Source organism: Mobula hypostoma, chromosome 1 (assembly GCF_963921235.1).
Source record: "Mobula hypostoma chromosome 1, sMobHyp1.1, whole genome shotgun sequence".
NCBI classification, from domain to species: domain Eukaryota; kingdom Metazoa; phylum Chordata; class Chondrichthyes; order Myliobatiformes; family Myliobatidae; genus Mobula; species Mobula hypostoma.
The window spans coordinates 178,201,261-178,223,909 of NC_086097.1; the positions used below are offsets into that span (position 1 = coordinate 178,201,261).

The following is a 22,649-nucleotide window of genomic DNA, read 5'->3' on the forward strand; positions in this document are numbered from 1 at the left end:
GATGCTGAGGGACTGAAATCAGAATAAGGATGTGGAAATTCAACCCTTCGAGTCCTCTCCTACAATCAAGACGATCATCTAAATTCAGTGCCGTGTTCTAACTTTCTCCCCACATCCTTTCATTGATTAGTTAATTCCACTACCTTATTGTGAATACATCACAGGTAGAGTCACGATGCCTTCAGGAGTCCAGTCCGGAGGTTTGAGGCCTAATGTCTGCAAGTCTGGGGCCACAGTCTGGAAGTCAGATGCCTATCTGGGCTCGGAGGCCCTGCTGTGTGTGTGGGTGGGGGTGGAAAAGAAGCTTGTTTTGCTGTTCTTGGTTGTTATATGTTGGCTGCACCATGTTCTGCTGAACATTATGGGCATGCCACGTTGGCACCATAATGTGTGGCAACACTTGCAGGCAGCCCCAGCACATCATCAGATCGCATTGGTTGCTAATGCAAATGACGAATTTTACTGAACATTGAGGTACATGGGATTAATAAATCTAATCAATCCCCCTTCAGCATTCTTGGTCATCCTATTACGTTGCTCCATGGTCCTGCTTGTCTCTCATCCTTTTTGCTTAATTTTGGGTCTTTCATTCCTGTCCTTGTTTCCTGTTCCTCAGTCTCTTCCCCTCCCCACTCATGCTATTCTGGTTGAAATCTGTTCCTCCCCCCACCCATATAGAAACAGAAAATCTGTGGCAAGAGAATCAGAATTAACCTCTCAGGTTGGAACAAAAGATCTACAGCCTAAAATTTAAATTGCTTCTACCCACAGACACTGTTTGCTCTACCGAGTGTTTTATCTGTTCTTGCCGTGCAAGTTGATAGGGTGTATAAGGTGGTGTGTTGCCCTTCATTAATCAGGAGATTAAGTTTACGAGGTATGAGGTAATGTTGCAGCTCTAAAAAACTTCAGTTTGACCACACTTGGCATATTGTATTAAGTTCTGGTCATCTCACTGTAGACAGGATGTGGAAACCTTTTGAGGGTGCAGAGATTTACCTGGATTCTGTCTTTTGAGGAATGCTTGAGCAAGCTAGAGCTTTTCTCTATGGGGCAAAGGAGGATGGGAGGTGACTTGATAGAGGTGTTTAAGATGATACAAGACGTCAATTCCCCAGGGCAGAAATGGCTAATGTGAGGAAATAATTTGAAGGTGATTAGAGAAGTATAGGGGGATATCAGACTTAGTTTTTTTTAAAACTCAGAGAGACGTCAGTACATGGAATACACTGCCAGGTGTGGTGGTAAAAGCAGATATGTTAGGGATATTTAAGAGATTCTTAGACAGCTCTACATTTTTCTTTTATCCATGTGCCTATGGGGGAGGGAAGAGTTCGATTCATCTTACAGTAGGTTAAAAGGTTGGCACATCGTGGGCTAAAGGGCTTGTACTGTGCTATACTGTTCTATGTTCTAGATCTGGAGCTGATTGTTATTTTTCAGAAAGTGAAAGCTGTTAGTGTTCAAAGGGACTTGGGTATGAATTACTGGGTTCACTAACAATGTGGAAGGTAAACTTTGGCCTTTATTACAAGGGTATGAACACAAGAAAAATGTCTAGCTCCAACTATACAAAGAGCTGGAGGGGCCTCATCTACAAGTCTGTTCTGCCTAGGGAAGAATAAACTTGCGACAGAGGAAGTGCAGCAAAGCTTACCAGTGACTCCTGGAACAGAATATTTGTCAAATGACCGGGCCTTTACTCATTAGAGCTGAGAAGAATGAAAAATGCTCATTGACACAAAATTCCTATAAGACTTAATAAGGTAGATGCAACAATGAATCTTCTTGACTGTAGTATAAAGAACAAAGGGACAAAATCTAAGGTATCTATCATTGAGGACAATTTTTTTTGTTTAATTCTTCAAAAGGTGTAGAGAATATTTTGAATTTTCAACCCAAGAAGGCTAAGGGAGGGGGGCTCATCTGTTGAATATATTCATGGTTGAGGTCATGAATATATTCGGAATCAAAGAATATAGGATATGGCGGGTAAAGATCTGCAGTGTTGAAAGTGGGAGCAAACAAGGGGCAGAATGCCCTACTCCAACAGCGATAGTACGTCAGCTCAGAGTCAACATAGTTTTGTCGATCTGATAAACTGTAGTGATTCCAATCACAATCTCTGGTGGTGATGAGGAAGCCTACAGGAGTGAGTTAGATCAGCTGGTTGGGTGGTATAACAACCTTGCACTCAACATCAGCAAGACCAAGGAATTGATTATGGACTTCAGAAAGGGCAAGTTGGAAGAACACACAATTGTCCTCATTGAGGGACCAGCACTAGAAAGGTGAACAGCTTTATGTTCCAGGATGTCAACATCTCAGTAGATCTGTCCTGGACACAACACACGGATGCAAGAAGGAGGCATGCTAGTATCTCTGCTTCATGAGGAGTTTGGGTATGTCACAAAAGACTCTTGCAAATTTCTAATAGCTATACAGTAGAAAACATTCTGACTGGTTGCATCACAGCTGAGTATGGAGGATCCAACGCACAGGTTGGGAAAAAGCTGCAGAGGTTTGTGGACTCAGCCAGCTCGACCATGGTGTTACGTACCCCGTAACTGGGTTGCCAAACCAGCAGAAATGGATCACTCAGTTGAAGTCTGGATTACTGGAACTAAGAAAGCTTTATTAAAGAAATAAGCAACACAGTACTCTAATCAAAAGGATAATAAATGCAACAGTTCAGCGATGATAAACACACATGTACACAGAACTAGGATAACAGGATCAATCAAGCTCTATCGTCGTCTAGGGGTAAATGACCAGTTTCAAAGTGACGCAAAGTTCAGTTCAATTGAGTTCAGTTCACAGTAATCACTGCCGTGGCGGTGGACGGGGGTGGGGAAGGAGAGAGAGAGAGCGAAAGTGAATGAATATTCAAACGGCTTCCACACAGACCTTCGATATTCTTCGCAGTCCGCTTTCGGGCGAGCCCTTCGTAATGTCTTCTGAGGTCACCAACTGTGACCCCTCCGTTTCAGACACGATCGTTCCTCTGCAGTGAACCTGGCACCCAGGCAAGGGTGGACTCACACCAGGTTCCCGCCGATCGTACCTTTCCACCCTGTGCGTCTATGGCTTGGTCCCGCAACCAGCGTTCCAAAAACTCCCACCGACTTGTGGGAGGCGCACCGCTTCCAGGGTCTCGTTACCTCATGGTGTCGCGTGTGTCCCGCCTTAGCAAACCTGTCTCTTTTTATCCCCCTGCTGGGGTATCGCCTGTCCATCACACTTCAAACAGTTCAGGGTTCAAAAAGGAGCCGATCTTGACAGTTCTCAGACCAATGTCTCCTTCCGTTAAACTCTCCCGTCTCTTCGTTAACATTTCCAAATGCTGCTCCATTGTCTTCCTTATCTCTCTTTCTCCTGAAGACAGGTGGCAGATCAACTGCTGGTCCCACTGGTGCCAGCACAGGACAGTTAACATCTTAGTCTATGTGTACTTTTTGTAACCCTCTTTCGTCACACTCCTCACCTTTAAGGATTTTTACCGGGGTAAAAATTACAAACATGAATACATTATTAGATACACACAAATATACATCTTCATCAGCTATTTGGCTAATACAGAGAATTTTAAGTTGTCAACACCTGACAGACAGTCAGCAATCACATTTTCCGTTCCTTTTATATGTGTTATTAATAATCCCCTAAACCAGGCTCCAACTTAGCAAACTTCATAGTGGCCGAAAACACTGATGAATTGCGATCAGTGTAACCTCTCATTGGGTTTCGTCCCGGACCAGGATAACAAGGGTCGTCCCATCTCAACTTAGTTTTCTCTCGCAAGGGCTTAGTAGGAGGGGGAGGGGTAGTAACCGCAGAGTTATTGCAAAACTTCCTACAGTACCCCACCATCTCCAAGAGCCTTCTGAGGGCCCTCTTGTCTGTCGGGGTTGGGATGTCAGAAATAGCCCGCACCTTAGCTTGCATCGCTGCCAGCTGCCCGTGTTACCACAATTCCCAGATAAGTGACCTTCGTGAACTCATTTTTTTCAAGGTTCACTATCAAGCTGGCTTCAGACAGCCGTATTACATCGCCAATATACACTTCTGTGTTCGTTAGCCCTTGCGTCACTGAATTTCTCATTCTATAGGGCTGTTGCTCACTAAGCTGACCTAGCGTGACAAACACCACCCAATGTCCCAGTTCTTTGCATCGCCTTGGGACAATCAAACACATGTGTGCGAGCCGTTTAATTACTTCTCCTAAAGAGTCACTTTGTTCAGGGATTAAGGGAGAGACCTTATCAGCAGAGCTGGCCAAAACAACAGCCTTCTCCCATCTTGTCGATACCATACTCATCTTTTCAAAATTTTTTTTTTCTTAACAGGGGGACCCTAGCTTCATTGATTTCCGCGCTAACACCGACTAGGTTTGTTAGCATATCAAAAGCCTGTGACCATCTCAGTTCGCGTCTGCCATAATCAATAACATCCTTCCTCCTGTGCAGCCAGTAAACCTCTTTCATGATTCCGCCGACTGTTTCCTTCAGCACCTCAAAATGTCCACCGAGGGGTACCTTGTGGGCCAGGTTAAAAATCTCATCCCCAGAGATTCTTGGCACCATCCCCCATTCCTCATCTGCTGTACTTGGTCTCCCTTCCTTCCTTAGCACCTCCCTCTTCACACCATAGCCTACTGGCTCTCTTCCTAACTCCGTTTCACAGCGAGCTGTTTCCTCGTCTCGCTCCTGTGCCTGTATAAAGTCCTTCTTTTCTAATGATAAATCTACCTTAATTTCCCCACTTCCTCCTGTTTCATTACGTTCTTTCTTTTCACTTTCTAACCCCCTCCTCGTACAAGGTTGGCAGAAACAACTCAGCTAACTTTATATCAGCCTCTGCAGCCTTCCTCAACATCCGCTGAGTTACTGCGCAAATGGGATAAACCTGTGAGTCCATGGGCGGGACCTCAATGCTGGCAGGCTGACTTGTCAATCTCACGGCTGGGAACACAATTCCCCCCGCGAGGTCATTACCGAGTAAGACTTCCACGCCTTTCATCGGTAATTCAGGCCTCACCCCGATCGTGACTAGTCCAGAGACCAAGTTGCTTTGTAGGTGTATCTGGTGCAAAGGGACTGCCTCTGTCCCTTCCCCAATACCTTTGACCTCGACCTCCCCAGTCTGGGTCTCTGAACTAAACTCTAATATACTCTTCAATATCAAAGACTGACATGCTCCCGTGTCTCTCCAGATCCGCACTGGAACTGGGTTTAACCCCTCCTTCACCGACACCAATCCGGCCGAGATAAACCTCTCACGCCCTTCCTGAACATTGGCAGACCTTCCCTCTCCTAGCAGTTCGTTTACCAGCTCGATACAGCCAGTCAAGATCGCCGTTTTTCCTTTTCACGTCTCCTTCTTTGGGGCAAAGCACCTGGACGCAAAGTGTCCGACTATCCCACAATTATAACAGACGATCCCAGGAGACTTCCTACCAGACTGCTCCTGGTCCACCTTATCCTTCTCACTAGTCCCCGGCTTACCTACTGACTTTTCTGGCGGACTCTCCCCGCCGTCCTGACTACCCTTCTGGTAGCCTTTACTTGGGGCAAACTTCATTTTATGCGTCAACGCGTACTCATCCGCTAACTTAGCAGTTGCGGCTAACGTGGCTGCCTCTTTCTCATCTAGGTAGGGTCTCATACCTTCAGGGACACAACCTTTAAACTGCTCAATCAGGATCAGCTGTAGCAGTCTGTCATAATCCCCATCTACCCCCTTCGAGGCGCACCAACACTCACAATATGTCTGCATCTCACAGGCAAAATCTAAATACGTGCGGTCCCACTGCTTCCTCGCATTCCGGAACCTCTGCCGGTATGCCTCCGGGACCAACTCATAAATCCTGAGGATGGCCTCTTTCACCACCTCATACCTCTGGGCATCTTCCGCGGACAAAGCTGAGTAAGCTTGTTGGGCTTTTCCTTTAAGTACACTCTGAAGCAAAACAGCCCACTTATCCCTCGGCCAGTCCTGACTTGTAGCAACTTGTTCGAAATGGAGAAAGTACCGACCCACATCGGTATCGTCAAATGGGGGAACCAGCCTAACCTCCTGGGTCGCCCGGAACCCTCCACCTTGGTTCGGCATGGGCCCCTGCGCTGCCATCATCTTTAACTTCTCCAGCTCAAATTCCCTTTCCCTCTGCCTCTCTTCTCGCTCCAAATGTTTATCCCTCTCTTCTCGCTCCAACTGTTTATCCCTCTCTTCTCGCTCCAACTGTTTGTCCCTCTCTCTCTTGCCGTTCTAACTGTCTCTCTCTCTCTCCTGCCTTTCTAACTGCTTCTCTTCGTGTTCTAGCTGCAGTACCCGGAATTCGTGCTCGAGTCTCAGCTTTTCAAGCCGCACCTGTACCGCGTCTCCAGCAGGTTTTTCAATAGACACCACCTCCAGCTCCCCTTGGGGAAACACACCTTTAGATACATAGTGCTCTACGATAGCTCTGTGTATCTCCTCTCTCCTCATTGTCGACTTCCCCTTAACAATATTCAACCGTTTGGCCACAGCTGCCAATTCCGCTTTCCTGGCATCCTCTAATGCCTCCAAGGTCGGCGCCTTTAGAAATTCCTCAATCTCCATTTCTGCTGTTTGTCTTTTCTTTCTTTCGGGAATTTTAACCCAATCAATTTACTCCGTCCCAAATTTAGCGTTCAAAATCCCGGACGAGAACCCCACTTATGTTACGTACCCCGTAACTGGGTTGCCAAACCAGCAGAAATGGATCACTCAGTTGGAGTCTGGATTACTGGAACTAAGAAAGTTTTATTAAAGAAATAAGCAACACAGTACTCTAATCAAAAGGATAATAAATGCAGCAGTTCAGCAATGAGAAACACACATGTACACAGAACTAGGATAACAGGATCAATCAAGCTCTATCATCGTCTAGGGGTAAATGACCAGTTTCAAAGAGACGCAAAGTTCAGTTCAATTGAGTTCAGTTCAGTTCACAGTAATCACTGCCGTGGCGGTGGACGGGGTGGGGGAAGGAGAGAGAGAGAGCGAAAGCGAATGAATATTCAAACGGCTTCCACACAGACCTTCGATATTCTTCGCAGTCAGCTTTCGGGCGAGCCCTTCGTAATCTCTTCTGAGGTCACCGACTGTGACCCCTCCATTTCAGACACGATCGTTCCTCTGCAGTGAACCTGCAGGGTGGACACACACCAGGTTCCCGCTGATCGTACCTTTCCACCCTGTGCGTCTATGGCTTGGTCCCGCAACCAGCGCTCCAAAAGCTCCCACCGACTTGTGGGAGGCGCACCGCTTCCAGGGTCTCGTTACCTCGTGGTGTCGCGTGTGTCCCGCCTTAGCAAACCTGTCCTTTTTTATCCCCCTGCTGGGGTATCACCTGTCCATCACACTTCAAACAGTTCAGGGTTCAAAAAGGAGCCGATCTTGACAGTTCTCAGACCGATGTCTCCTTCCGTTAAACTCTCCCGTCTCTTCGTTAACATTTCCAAATGCTGCTCCATTGTCTTCCTTATCTCTCTTTCTCCTGAAGACAGGTGGCAGATTAACTGCTGATCCCACTGGTGCCAGCACAGGACAGTTAACATCTTAGTCTATGTGTACTTTTTGTAACCCTCTTTCGTCACAATGGGCACAACCTTCCACGTAATCGAGGGCTTCTTCTAGAGGTAGTGCCTCAATAAGGTGGTAATCATTGTCACAGACCTTCACCATCCAGGCTATGCACTCTTCATTTCTACCACTGGGCAAGCGGTACAGGAGCCTGGAAACCTACACTCAATGATTCAGGAACAGCTACTTCTCTGCCATCAGATTTGTGAATGATCCACGAATACTATCTCACTATTGATCTTTTGCAACTTATGGAAATTTTTATGTCTTTCACTGTATAGTTACCACAGCAATAAATTTCCTGAAATATGTCAGTGATAATAAATCTGATTCTGAAAGCTCCAGTGCAACAGGAAGGGGATCTACTTATGGATCAGATACCAAAGCAGAGATCCATCTGGTCTCCAAGCCTGACGTAAACAATCCTTTGAATTTTTTTTTTAAAAGAAAATGGGAAACTTTTTCCTGGCGTCCTGGCAACCATTTACACCTCACTGAACACAACAAAAAAGATAGATCTGGTGGGCCCAGAATCACATATGACCAAATAAAGTCAGCAAATCTCCTTAATTGAAGTAAAGGAGGCAGTATCCACAGTAAAACATAGTTCAAGTCATCTTTAGAGCTAGTGAGTACATATCCTTATTCTGTCAGTCCTCAAGAGGAAGGGAAACACCTACCTTCCAAGCTTGGTATGTCCCTGATGGGTCAGTTTGGTACAAACGTGGAGTGCCATCATAATCAAATCCCACAATCAAAGCAGAGATTCCAAAGGGTCTCCGACCATTGCTCTGTGTGTAACGCTAGAAAAAATAAACACACAGAACAATTCCCACTAGTTGCAAGTAACACACAATAGTTCTCACTGTGGAGTCGGCTTTGGAATAAGTGAGCAGATTCAAGCTCCTGGGCCACGGTAGCCTTGTGGTTAGCGCAATGCTATTACTGCTTAGGAGAGTCCAGAGTTCAGATTTCAATTCCAGCATCATGCGTAAGGAGTCGGTATGCCCTCCCCATGGAAGGTGTGGGTATTCCCTGGGTACTCCAGTTTCTCCCACCATTCAAAGACTACGATTACGTTAATTGGTTATTGTTAATTTGTCCTGTGCTTCTGTCGAAAGTTGTTTCATTATGATTGGCTAGTTTAGAAAATGTAGCTGCTTTTCCCATTGGTTAGCCACCTAGTGTCCAGTTTCAAATATCCTGGATATAAGATAGCACGTAGAAGTGGTTTGCTCTCTTCCTTTGTTTAAGGCAAGAGGTATACATAACCATTGGGAAGGTATGCTCTGTGTGTGCTTTTAACTAAATATGCTTGCTGAATATTCAACATTGTAGTTTCTGTAACTAGGGAACATGAATGTTTGATTGAATTTTACTGTTTGTAAATAAATGATTAGTATACTCATTTGCAGTCAGCGTTTTGGCTCACTCGCTAGATCTATGACCCTGATTCTAGACCAATGTCTCTTTGGGGCGGTGGGGAGTGCTTTTGCTATTGCTTGCATATTGGGAGGAGGGGCAGTGCTTCTGCTTGTGCAATGGGAGGGGTTTTAGGGGTACTGATGTTTCTATCATTCACTCTGTGGGGTTTCTTGTTTCACGGATGTCTGTGAAGAGTAAGAATTTCGGGTTGTATTCTTTTTGCACAGCTTGCCTTCTTTTGGACATTGGCATTTGTCTGTTTTGGTATTTTTTTTTCATAAATTCTATTGTTTTGTCCTGCAAGTGCTTGTTAGAAAATGATTCTCAGGATAGTATAACGTAATAAATTTAGTTTGAATCTATATCCCTCCTGATTTTATACATCTTTGTAAGATCACCTCTCAGTCTCCTACAAACCAAGGAATAAAGTACTTGCCTATCCAACCTCTTCCCAGATAGAAATCTACCTAAACTGTGGCAACATCCATGTAAATGTTCTCTGCACTCTTTAATAATACCTTCCTTGTAGCAGAGTAGACATAATGCAGAGCTATCAATTACTTTCCAGACCCAGTGATGTTTTTCAGAAATTTCATCACAACTTGCACTTTATTTTGAGGCAGAAATAGAATGAACCTCTACCTGCTTCAAAGTTGCAATGAATCGTGTTATGTACTCTACAGTGACTGGGTCTTCCACAGTGAGTTTGTGGCTCTGACATTCCACGCGAGCTCTGTTGATTACTATTCGAGCATCAGCTGTCAGACCTAGAAATGAAAGCAGAAGCAGTCAGGTAAACTTGTTTGCATAGTAATCTCAGCAGTAACACAGCCAGCATAACAAAGAATCCACCCACCCCAAACATTCTCTATTCTCCCCTCTCATTGGGCAGAAGATACAAAAACCGAAAGCACGTAACACCAGGCTCAAGCACAGCTTCGTCCCACTGCTATTAGACTCTCGAACAGATCTCTTGTACAATAAGATGGACTTGGCCTCACAATCTACCTGGTTAATATCTTGCACTTTATCATTGACCAGCACCGCACTCTTTCAATAGCTTTTAGGTTATTCGACATTGTTTTATTTTATTCTTGCTCAGTGAACTGTGTCATTATTTGATCTGTATAAACAGCCTGCAAGGCAAAAAATTTTACTGTTTCTTGGTGCATGTGACAGTAACAAACCAATACCAATATCATGAAACAAGTATCTGCTTTGGGCACAACTGCTAATCTGTGCAGCACTAGGCTGGTTCTGAAGAGTGATATTCCTCCAGCCAAATTCCCACCAAAAGCAAACACTACAGATGTTGGAAATATGAGGCTTTTCATTCCAGGACGAGGGAGATGTCCTCCCTTTTTAAAGAAAGGGGCTTCCCTTCCTCCACCATCAACTCTACTCTCAAACATATCTCGCCCATTTCACGCACATCTGCTCTCACTCCATCCTCCCGCCACCCCACTAGGAATAGGACTCCCCTGGTCTTCACCTACCACCTCACCAGCCTCCAGGTCCAACATATTCTCTGGAACTTCCGCCACCTCCAACGGGATCCCATCACTAAGCACATCTTTCCCTCCCCACCTCTCTGCTTTCCGCAGGGATCGCTCCCTATGCGACTCCCTTGTCCATTCGTCCCTCCCATCCCTCCCCACTGATCTCCCTCCTGGCACTTATCCTTGTAAGTGGAACAAGTGCTACACATGCCCTTACACTTCATCCCTTACCACCATTCTGGGCCCCAGACAGTCCTTCCAGGTGAGGCGACACTTCACCTGTGAGTCAGCTGGGGTGATATACTGCGTCCGGTGCTCCCGATGTGGCCTTTTATATATTGGCGAGACCCGACGCAGACTGGGAGACCGCTTTGCTGAACACCTACGCTCTGTCCGCCAGAGAAAGCAGGATCTCCCAGTGGCCACACATTTTAATTCCACATCCCATTCCCATTCTGACATGTCTATCCACGGCTTCCTCTACTGTAAAGATGAAGCCACACTCAGGTTGGAGGAACAACACCTTATATTCCGTCTGGGTAGCCTCCAACCTGATGGCATGAACACTGACTTCTCTAAATTCCGTTAATGCCCCACCTCCCCCTCGTACTCCATCCGTATTTATTTTTATACACACATTCTTTCTCTCACTCTCCTTTTTCTCCCTCTGTCCCTCTGACTATACCCCTTGCCCATCCTCTGGGTTCCCCCGCACTTGTCTTTCTCCCCGGGCCTCCTGTCCCGTGATCCTCTCATATCCCCTTTGCCAATCACCTGTCCAGCTCTTGGCTCCATCCCTCCCCCTCCTGTCTTCTCCTATCATTTCAGATCTCCCCCTCCCTCTCTCAAATCTCTTACTAACTCTTCCTTCAGTTAGTCCTGACGAAGGGTCTCGGCCCGAAACGTCGACTGTACCTGTTCCTAGAGATGCTGCCTGGCCTGCTGCGTTCACCAGCAACTTTGATGTGTGTTGTTTGGAAATATCAATAATTGTTTTGGAAACACATAGGCCAGACAATATCCTTGAGAAAATAAAGTTAACATTGCAGGTTAATAAGACCATAAGACAAAGGAGCAGAAGTTCGGCCCATCGAGCTTGCTCCGCCATTTTATCATGAGCTGATCCATTCTCCCATTTAGTCTCACTCCCCCGCCTTCTCACCATAACCTTTGATGCCCTGGCTGCTCAGATACCTATCAATCTCTGCCTTAAATGCACCAATGACTTGGCCTCCACTGCCACCCGTGGCAACAAATTCCACATATTCACCACCCTCTGGCTAAAAAAATTTCTTCGCCTCTCTGTTCTGAATGGGTGCCCTTCAATACTTAAGTCATGCCCTCTCGTACTAGACTCCCCCACCATGGGAAACAACTTTGCCACATCCACTCTGTCCATGCCTTTCAACATTCAAAATGTTTCTATGACGTCTCCCCTCATTCTTCTAAACTCCAAGGAATACAGTCCAAGAGCAGACAAACGTTCCTCATATGTTAACCCCCTCATTCCCAGAATCATTCTAGTGAATCTTCTCTGAACTCTCTCCAACATCAACACATACTTTCTTAAATACGGAGCCCAAAACTACGCCAAGTGAGGTCTTACCAGTGCTTTATAGAGCCTCAACATCATATCCCTGCTCCTATACTCTATTCCTCCAGAAATGAATGCCAACATTGCATTCGCCTTCTTCACCACCGACTCAACCTGGAGGTTAATCTTAAGGGTTAATTCCCAAGTCCAGTTGCATCTCAGAACTTTGAATTCTCTCCCTATTTAAATAATAGCCTGCTCGTTTATTTCTTCTGCCAAAGTGCATAATCATACACTTTCCAACATTGTATTTCATTTGCCACTTCTTTGCCCATTCTCCCAATCTATCCAGGTCTCTCTGCAGACTCTGTTTCCTCAGCACTACTGGCCCCTCCACCTATCTTTGTATCATCAGCAAACTTAGCCACAAAGCCATTTATTCCATAACGCAAATCGTTGATGTACAACGTAAAAAGAAGCGGCCCCAACACGGACCCCTGTGGAACACCGCTGGTAATTGGCAGCAAACCAGAATGGGATCCCTTTATTCCCACTCTCTGTTTCCTGCCAATCAGCCAACACTCTATCCACGTATGTAACTTTCCCATAATTCCATGGGCTCTTATCTTGTTTAGCAGCCTCATGTCCAGCAGCTCATCAAAGGCCTTCTGAAAATCCAAATACACAACATCCACTGCATCTCCCTTGTCTAGCCTACTTGTAATTTCCTCAAAAAATTGCAATAGGTTTGTCAGGCAGGACTTTCCTTTAAGGAAACCATGCTGAGTTCTGCCTATCTTGTCATATGCCTCCAGGTACTCTGTAACCTCATCCTTGACAATTGACTCCAACAACTTCCCAACCACCGATGTCAAGCTAACAGGTCTATAATTTCCTTTTTGCTTCCTTGCCCCCTTCTTAAATAGCGGAATGATATTTGCAATCTTCCAGACCTCCGGAACCATGCCAGAATCTATTGACTTTTGAAAGATCATTGCTAATGCCTCCGCAATCTCCACAGCTACTTCCTTCAGAACACGAGAGTGCATTCTATCTGGTCAGGGAGATTTATCTACCCTTAGACTATTCAGCTTCCTGACTACTTTTTCTGTCGTAATTGTGACTGCGCACACTTCTCTTCCCTGACACCCTTGAGTGTCCAGTATACTGCTAATGTCTCCCTCAGTGAAGGCTGATGCAAAATACTTGTTTAGTTCCTCCGCCATCTTCTTATCTCCCATTACAATTTCTCCAGCATCATTTTCTATCGGTCCTATATCTACTCTCACCTGTCTTTCACTCTTTATATACTTGAAAAAGCTTTTAGTATCCTCTTTGATATTTTCTGCTAGCTTCCTTTCATAGTTCATCTTTTCCCTCTTAATGACCTTCTTAGTTTCCTTTTGTAAGCTTTTAAACACTTCCCAATCCTCTGTCTTCCCACTAATTTTTGCTTCCTTGTATGCCCTCTCCTTTGCTTTAACTTTGGCTTTGACTTCTCTTGTCAGCCACAGTTGCATCCTTTTTCCATTCGAAAATTTCTTCTTTTTTGGAATATACCTGTCTTGCACCTTCCTCACTTCTTGCATAAACTCCAGCCACTGCTGCTCTGCTGTCCTTCCCGCTAGTGTCCCTTTCCAATCAACTTTGACCAGTTCCTCTCTCATGCCACTGTAATTTCCTTTACTCCACTGAAATAACGACACATCAGATTTCAACTTCTTTCTCAAATTTCACAGTGAACTCAATCATGTTATGATCACTGCCTCCTAAGGGTTCCTTCACCTCAATCTCTCTAATCATCTCTGGTTCATTACACAATACCCAATCAAGTACAGCCAATCCCCTAGTGGGCTCAACAACAAGCTGTTCTAAAAAGCCATCTCAGAGAGATCCTACAAATTCTGTCTCTTGAGATCCAGTGCCGACCTGATTTTCCCAATCCACTCGCATGCTAAAATCCCCACAATTATCATAACATGTCCCTTCTGACAGGCCTTTTCTATTTCCAGTTGTAATTTGTAGTCCACATCACTGCAGCTGTTAGGAGGCCTGTATATAACTGCCATCAGGGTCCTTTTACCTCTGCAATTTCTTAGCTCAACCCATAAAGATTCTGCACCCTCCAATCCCATGTCACCTCTTTCTAATGATTTAATATCATTTCTTACCAATAAAGCCAAGCCACCCCCTCTGCCTACCTGCCTATCCTTCCGATACACTATGTATCCTTGGATGTTCAGCTCCCAGAGACATGCATCCTTTAGCCACGTCTCAGTGATGGCCACAATATCATACCTGCCAATCTGTAACTGTAAGACAAGATCATCCACTTTATTCCTTATGCTGCGTGCATTTAAGTATAACACCTTAAGTCCAGTATTTGGTACTTCTTGCTTTGATTGCACTGCAACTCATCCTAATGGCTGCAAATTTGCCCCATCACCTGCCTGCCCTTCCTGACATCTTTACTGCTCACTATCTTAGATTTATTTCTGTTTTCCCCTCACCTCTGCTCTATCATTCCGGTTCCCATCCCCCTGCTAAATTAGTTTAAACCCTCCCTAACAGCTCTATTCAACCTTCCCAGCAGGATATTGGTCCTCTTCGGGTAACGCCATGAAATAATCCAGCACTTACTTTATTCCCACCATACCACCTGCTCTCGACTCATGTAATTAATGCCACTTAACAGGAGTTTGATTAATGACGTTGAACTGCATAGAATCTGAGGTGATCTTCTCAATTTACATTTTGTCTTGAAATCTTAATCCTTGTTTTGTCTTTCTAATACCTCACCCCTCCCACATTTCTGCAGATGTAATTCTCCCTCATTCTCCAGTTACTTCGTGCACCTCCCCAATTATTTGTCACCACCTCTGGTGGTCGTGCCAAGGTTCTAAGATCTTCCTTGAATCTCAACCCCTTCATCTATCTCCTTCGAGTCATCTCAGGCAAGTTATCTCCTTGATGAATCATTTAGTCATCTACCCCACATTTCTAAGCTACAGACAATGCAAAAAAGAGCAGGATATTGTGCAGGTGTCACATCTGCAATTCCAGAGCTTCAGCCACTCCTTACTACGATGAGAACAGTGCAGGAACAGGCCCCTGGCCCACCATTTCTGTGATGACTACGGTGCTTGAAGAACATGAGAACATGAGAAATAAAAACAGAAATAGAATACCATTCAGTGCTTCAAACCCTCTGCACCATTCAACAAGATTATGCTAAATCTTTGAGAACGCGAATGTTACTTTCTTGCACTATACTCTGTGCTTGCCAGTACATAGAGACCTCTCTCTAATTTGAATACAATCATATCTGAGACTTGACAGCCCTCCAAGATAGAGATTTCCAAGAATAATCACATTGAGTGAAGACATTTTTCCATATTTGAGTCTGGTATGTTCTTGGGACCATTTTGAGAACATGACCAGTAATGGAAAATCAAATAGTCCTTTGAATGAGATTTATTTTTCAAATAGATCATGATGAACAAACAATATGAAGGATGCATATAAACAATGACAGACCATACACAAGCAAAAACTGCTGTGCAGTTCATATTTTTATAACTGCATATACAAAAATATAAAATACTCCAGGCAATTATTTTGTACCCAAAAGCAAAATAAATTTATGCACTCACCTGCAAATGCCATGCAGACATGATCATCAAGTGCACAGATTTTTCGCACCGTTCTCTCCTCCTGAAGTTTTGCAACGGACTTTTTCTCCACACCCAAGACAACTATATCTTTACCTCGTATCCCAACCTTGAAAGAAAAATTGTATCTTTATTGCAAAAATGGTTGAAGAAAAATGTTGTTCAGTGACACATAAAGAACTGGAATTGGTTTATTATTGTTACACGTACTGTATTGAGATACAGAGAAAATTTGTCTTGCATACTGTTCATACAGATCAAATCATTACACAGTGCAATGAGGTAGTGCAAGGTAAAACGACAAGAATGCAGCAGCTACATAAAAGGTAAACAATAAGGTGCAAGATTATGAAAAGGCAGACAATCTCTAGTAAGAAACCATTCAATAGCCAACAGTGGGGCAGTAGCTGTCCTTGAGCCCAGTGTTATGTGCTTGCAGGCTTTTGTATCCTCTGCTCGATAGGAGGGGGCAGAAGAGAGAATGACCGAGGTGGGGGAGACTGGGGCGATGATGGGGGAGGGGCGTGGTGGATGGGAGGCGTGCGGAAAGGAAAGAGTTCGAGCCTCAGTAGGCTCTGTGCACTGACGGCCCTTCCTCCCACAAATCCAACTACCAAAGCTCTTTGAAACCGAACACTTACCGCTGTAGACCCCTTCTTCACCGCTTCCTGCGCGTATTCTACCTGAAAGAGGTGACCATCGGGCGAAAAAACAGTGATGGCACGGTCATACCTGGCCGCCATAGTGCAGCCCGCCACTGCACATGCGCCCGTCCGGCTCGCTCCCTATCAACAATGCGCACGCGTCTGATACCGGCTCCCTCCCTCCCCCCCTCCCGCCGTTGCGCATGCGTTCGGCGTCGAGTCCCCCTTACTTCTGTCACGTTACGCTCGCGTTTGTGTCCGGCTTCCTAACCCTGTCACTGAGTGGTTGGGATAAATAACTGTAAATTTTGGACCATTCGTGCTATTTTTAAGTAGTCAATAAGATATGATTCGCTCCATTGTTCGCATCGAGGATGATATTTATTTGTTTCCTAATGGAGTTAATCCCTACCCCTTTCTGCAGGTTCGCTCTGGCCCCTCCACCACGCTGGTTGGTAGGAACCATATGCAGATAGGGAGGTATTTAGAGGCGAAACTTTTATAAAAGCAACATGGGTGCCAACCTATGGCCACTTATTTCAACATTCAAATATTGAATAATTCACTCAGAATATATCGATTGTAAATAGCCGAGTCAGTAAATGAATTGGAGTGATGTCGGCTAACGTCTGGTGTTCTCCCCTGCTGCTTCCTGAGCTGAGGCCCGACCACTTGGTCAGATCAGTGGGGTGGCAGGAAGAGGGTTGCCCCCTGCACTCTGCCCGGTTCTTGCGTCGAGCTGATCGCATACATATGCACAAATGCATTCAAACCATGCACCGGAACTTCATCACCTTCCTCTGCTTTTGGAGTGACTTTTTTTCTGGCTGAAATTCAGAGCATCCCTTTACAAAGGGTTTGCATGTGGAGGGAAATTTCATTTCTCTTATCCATTGAGAGCCAGGAGGCAGCAACTAACTGGTTTAACCAGCACAAACCGGACTCAACACTCACGCTGTAAATGCAGAATGCTAACATTGAATGCACACGGTCTCTTCTGTATCAGACCGAACCTACTTGCTGGAGTCTGGTCTGCATCACACACACACGCCACTATTTTCTGGGGGCGGGGAAAAAACCTTTCCTTTCCTCTTCCCCCTCTTTGCACAGTTGTCACCAATGTGAGTTTAGCAAACCTCCTCCCCCATCCAGTATCAAAAGAAGGGGAGGAGTTAAAAGATATTTGTGTTCTCCTGAATTGTGCGCGTGTGTGGTGTTGCAAAAAAAGGGGGGGGGGTTGGTATTCATTAAAAGGAAAGGGGAAATTCCACGCTCACACTCAAGACGATGTCCGTGGCTTTTGCTACTCCGCGGCAGCGCGGGAAAGGTGAAATTACACCTGCCGCCATTCAGAAGGTAAAGTAGCTAGTGTTTGTAACATTGTATCTGTTCCAAGTGTTACATATAGCGGGAGTTGTAAAGCTTCAGAGGCCTGTCCGTTCATTTTAATTGTTTGCATTGCAATTCTAATTCATATTTTAAACTTAAATCCAGAAGCGGTTTTTAAAATTCCGTGTATTTTTATTTTAAAACACATCTTGTTGGGTTCTTCGTATTGAATGTGTTCTTTGTACAAAGAGAGAGGGGGGAATTCAACCACAGCGGCCATGATGAGAGTTGGCTGTTGTAGAAAATTTCTTCTCTTTATGCTGAAGCTTGAGTACATTTCCCAAACTGTAGTCTTTTTTTCCTCTGTCTCTCGCTCTCTCTCTGTTTTTCTCAGTCGTTCACTATTGGCGCGAGTGAAGATTATTGTCTGAGTAACAGAGTTGGACTTGTAACTTTTAATCCAATGCTAGTTTCGTATTGTATAATGGTTTGGTTTTAATGTGAAGTATTCCTCTTGCGCGGTTTTGATGGCGTGGAGTGTCTGTATTTTAAAGCTAAATTTACTCTTTAAAATATTTATGCATGATACAGTAAAATGAGTTTTTCGCTGCTTTAACTGTAAGTCTGAATTGAGTTATCTTCATATTGTGGGGGATTTTCCCAAATGTATTTTAAACACTAAAAACGCAAGTAGGGACTTATTTTTCAGCGATTGGTTTCCTGTGAAGTTCTCTCCTCGTCTAGCTGGTGAAAATCCGCTATGCGATTTGATGACTTTGTGTCAAGTCTTAGCAGGACTATTCTCGCTAATTGTGCTCACGTTGGCTTTAAAATGTAACTGACTAAACTCTGCTCCCAGGAATTTCGCAGGAGGGTTTTTAGTTGTAGTTAGCTTCTCCCCTGGCATTAAGCAGTCGCAGTTCCTTTTGCATTTCTCACTTTTGATAAAGGCCGCCACTTTCAGAACAAAGTGGGGGGGGGTCCTTTTGCGGGCAAAATGGAAAGCAAGTTGGGCCAGAATATGGGTATAATAGCGCAAGAATTTCGCGATATACTCTAAATTCGGATGTACCATGTGGGAAAATGGACCCATGATTAGAATTGCAACAATGACTCCAGTGAATTTGGCTGCCTTCTTGGGGCTATTGAAATGACTTTTTTTCTTAATTTAAGAATTTTGGGTAATCCAAGATGTTGCAAAAAGAGTTCGAGTTATGCTTTTGTGAAGTCAATGCAGCGGCCATTTTGTGTGCAGCAAGATCCCAGGAATAATTGTGTGAAAGTGAAGAAACTTAGTTACAATTATTAGTCCGTCCAAAAAAAGCCGTCCTAATCTTTTGGTTGATGAATCTCTAACTACATGAAATTAGTAAAATACTTGAAAAAGCTTTCATTACATCCATTTCCTTACCCTGTCTATAAACCTAAAGCCAGAGTTGGTGAAAATTATGTATTTTTCACTCTTCCACAATATTCTTCACTATTTTCTAATGAATTCCAAGACAAATCACGGGTAATTCAAGTTACTGAATATTACTCAGCAGGTGCATGAAGTAAACGTGAGGAGCATCAAAGCAAGAGTGATCACAATGTAAGATCATGTAACATAGCTAGCATTCAGATTAAAGTAAGCTAATGTGTGGATGTATCTGGGAGCGCTACAGGACAAATACTTTGCCAAAAAGAACAGCTGTAAAGATCAAGATAGTTGCTCACACTTTGCTTGAGGTTTGTAAAGTTGAGTCTTGATTATACAGTAAAATAGACAAATGAAATGAGTTGATACAAAGAACAGCACAGAAACAGGCCATTCGGCCGACAATGTTGTGACAAACTAATTAAAATCATAACAGATCTTACTAACTCTTCCTTCAGTTAGTCCTGACGAAGGGTCTCGGCCTGAAATGTCGACTGCACCTCTTCCTACAGATGCTGCCTGGCCTGCTGCGTTCACCAGCAACTTTAATTAAAATCATGATTAAATGCCTAACTAAGCTAAATGCTTCCACCTTACACAATGTCCATATCCCATCCTTATTTGTGCATTAAAGTGCCTATCTAAGAGCCCTCTTAAATGCTGCTCAAATGTGCTTTCCAGGTATTCACCATTCTGTGTGCATGTGTATATAATGCCTCACATGTCTGGTTTGAACTTGTCTCCTTCACCTTAAATGCTTGCCCTCTGGTATTTATTTAAACCAGGGTGGTCTATCTGTGTCTCTCATAAGCTTTTAAACTACTTTCAGGTCCCAAGTTTGTCCACTCATTATTGTGTATGTCCTCTCATTATAGTATAATCTGTGCAGCATCCTTGCAAACCTCTTCATAACTGCCATATTCTTCCTACAATGGAGTAACCAAAACTAAATGCAATACTTCATATATGGCCTAACCAGAGTTTCAGAACTTCCCAACTCCAGAGCCCTGTTCCTCAACTGGTAAAGACAGACATATATTAAGTCCTTACCACCCTATCAATTTGTGCATCCAGTTTTTCTTAATTCAGAAACAAATAAACAACATAAATAAGGTGATGTTTAGATGTAAACTGAAGAAACAGAAGATCAATTCTGCCAAAGACAAAGTTTCAAGGTTCAAAGTACATTTATTATCAAAGTATGTATACATTATACAACCTTGAGATTTGTCTCCTAACAGGCAGCCACAAAACAAAGAAAGCCAAAATAACTCATTTTAAAAAAAGAATGTCACATGCACACTGTGCTGAGAAAATAAAGACAAATCATGCAAGCAAATAGCGTTCAGAACTGAAACCCATAGTTCAGAGCAATGAGCACTCTCTCCATCGTCCCTCACCTTGGACCCTTACACCCTGACCTTTTCAATCTGGCCCTGCACCCAAATCGTCATCCAAACATTGGATCCAGTCAGTTGGATACTCTTTGGGGCCGGTATTTAGCCCCGTATTACAGTACCAACGAATTCTGAGTTAGAAGCGATTAAATAATAGTGCCTGGATTACAGCATGTCTGACGATATGAAGCAGAACAACTCCATGGGGATTTAGTGGAAGGCATAGGTGGGATATTAGGGGTAGGTTTTTTACACAGGCGCTGGTGGGTTTGTGGAGCGCTTTGCCAGGATGGATGATGGAAGCGGATATACCAGGGTGATTTAAGATGCTCTTATCTAAGAACATTAATAATAGAAAAGAATGGAAGATTATGTAGGAGGGAAGGAATAGATTGATCTTGGTGTAGGTTAAAATAGTAGCACAACATTGCGGGCCAAAGGGCCTGTATACATCCATGACTGTGTGGCTAGGCACAGCTCAAATGCCATCCATAAATTTACTGATGACACCGCTATTGTTGGCAGAATTTCAGATGGTGATGAGGTGTACAGGAGGGAAATGTTGAGTGGTGTCGCAGAAACATCCTTGCTCTCAACATCAGTAAGACCAATGAGTTGATTGTTGACTTCAGAAGGTTAAGTCGAGGGCGCGCACACACACCAGTCCTTATTGAGAGATCGATAGTGGAAAGGGTGAGCAATTTCAAGTTCCTGGGTGTCAACGTCTCTGAAGATCTATCCTAGGTCCAACATACTGATGCAATTACAAAGGCATAACTGAGGCTATATTTCATAAGAAGTTTGAGGAGAAGTTTTGTGTCAAAGATAAGTTTCTACAGGTGTTCTGTGCAGAGCATTCTAACTGGCCAAATCACTGCCTGGGATGTGGGAGGCACCACTGCGCAGGATCGAAATGAGCTGCAGAGAATTGTTAAACTCAGTCAGCTCCCTCATCGGCACTAACCTCCCCACCCCAACATCCAGAACATCTTCAGGAAGCAATACCTCAAAAAGGCAACATCCATTATTAAAGCCCCCCCATCACCCAGGACATGCCCTCTTGCCACTGCTAGCATCGTGGAGGAGGTACAGGAGCCTGAAGGCACACACTCAATGATTCAGCAATAGCTTCTTCCCCTCTGCCATCAGAATTCTGAATGGACGTTGAACCCATGAACAATACCGGACTACTTTTTTATTCCTCTTTTTGCACTACTTATTTAATTTAACTTTTAAAAAAAAAAATCCTTTATATATTCAGAAATCTGGCAGAAGGAAAGAAGCAATTGCAATAAATGTATATTTACTGTAATTTAAAGTTATTAATATGTATTGTGATGTACTGCTGCTGCATAACAACAAATTTCATGGAATATTCCAGTGATATTAAACCTAATTCTGAATCAGAATACTGAAATCTTTTATTTGGATTTGCAGTAGAAAGTTCAAAAATCCGAAGTGTTAAAGAATGTGAAGGACGTGGAGGCTTTACAGAGTGCAAAATAGGTTCACGATGATGATCCCAAGATAAGTGGGCAAATGCACGACAGAGAAGATGGTCAAACTTGAATTATTTTCTCTGGAGTGACAGAGACTGAGGGGAGAACTTACAGAAGTTAATAACCTTCTGAGAGCCGTTGGATAGGCACATGAATGTGCAGAGAATGGAGGAGTATGGAACACATACAAGCAGAGAGGATTAGTTTAATTAGGTGTCATTAGATTAATTAGATTGGCACAAGGGTGTGTACCTGTGTTGTGCTGTTCTGTGTTCTAATAAGCCATTTCTTCAGGAAAAAGATGAACTTTTCCACTATTATTGAATTCTTTAAAATAGTGAGAGAGGATAATGCACTCTGTTTTGCTCAGCTGGACAGAAGCTAAGTTCTCCTCTGTACAAAAGGTTAGGTCCAAGTGAACAAGTTTGGATGGATTTGGACAGTGTTGAGAGGGGGAGAACACTGGAGATAGTTCACAACCATCAGGTAAGCTATTTTAAGTGTAATTATTTTCTGAAACTCGTGAGGAGTGGAAACAGTTGAGCAGAATCCTGCAAGGTCAAGGGAAGAGGCAGGTGTTAATTCAGTGTGGAGTAAGATGTTGATGAACCAGCCCAACTTTACATTTTGGC

General features: G+C 43.9%; 2 protein-coding genes across 8 annotated transcripts in view; one reads left to right on the forward strand and one right to left on the reverse strand.

The window, feature by feature from the left end:
* Positions 1 to 16,501, reverse strand: part of LOC134352829 (proteasome subunit alpha type-7) — a 41,877-nt gene extending 25,376 nt beyond the window's left edge. For 2 of the 4 annotated variants that reach the window (XM_063060324.1, XM_063060316.1), the window contains exons 1-4: positions 16,373 to 16,501; positions 15,714 to 15,840; positions 9,670 to 9,794; positions 8,283 to 8,405 (exon numbers count right to left, since the gene is read on the reverse strand). In XM_063060324.1, coding sequence (XP_062916394.1) covers positions 8,283 to 8,405; positions 9,670 to 9,794; positions 15,714 to 15,840; positions 16,373 to 16,474 — 477 coding nt within the window. In that variant the 5' untranslated portion in view covers positions 16,475 to 16,501. The remainder of the gene's footprint in view (positions 1 to 8,282; positions 8,406 to 9,669; positions 9,795 to 15,713; positions 15,841 to 16,372) is intronic. The other 2 variants (XM_063060338.1, XM_063060330.1) reach the window with 1 other exon arrangement.
* An 894-nt stretch (positions 16,502 to 17,395) lies between these two features.
* Positions 17,396 to 22,649, forward strand: part of ss18 (SS18 subunit of BAF chromatin remodeling complex) — a 53,546-nt gene continuing 48,292 nt past the window's right edge. Inside the window, exon 1 of one of the 4 annotated variants that reach the window (XM_063060378.1) lies at positions 17,396 to 17,731. Coding sequence is in view for 3 of the 4 variants with exons in the window: in XM_063060351.1 (XP_062916421.1) it covers positions 17,663 to 17,731 (69 nt within the window). In the remaining variant the exon portion in view is untranslated. Of the gene's footprint in view, positions 17,732 to 22,431; positions 22,504 to 22,649 lie in introns of those variants that run through there. The other 3 variants (XM_063060351.1, XM_063060370.1, XM_063060360.1) reach the window with 3 other exon arrangements.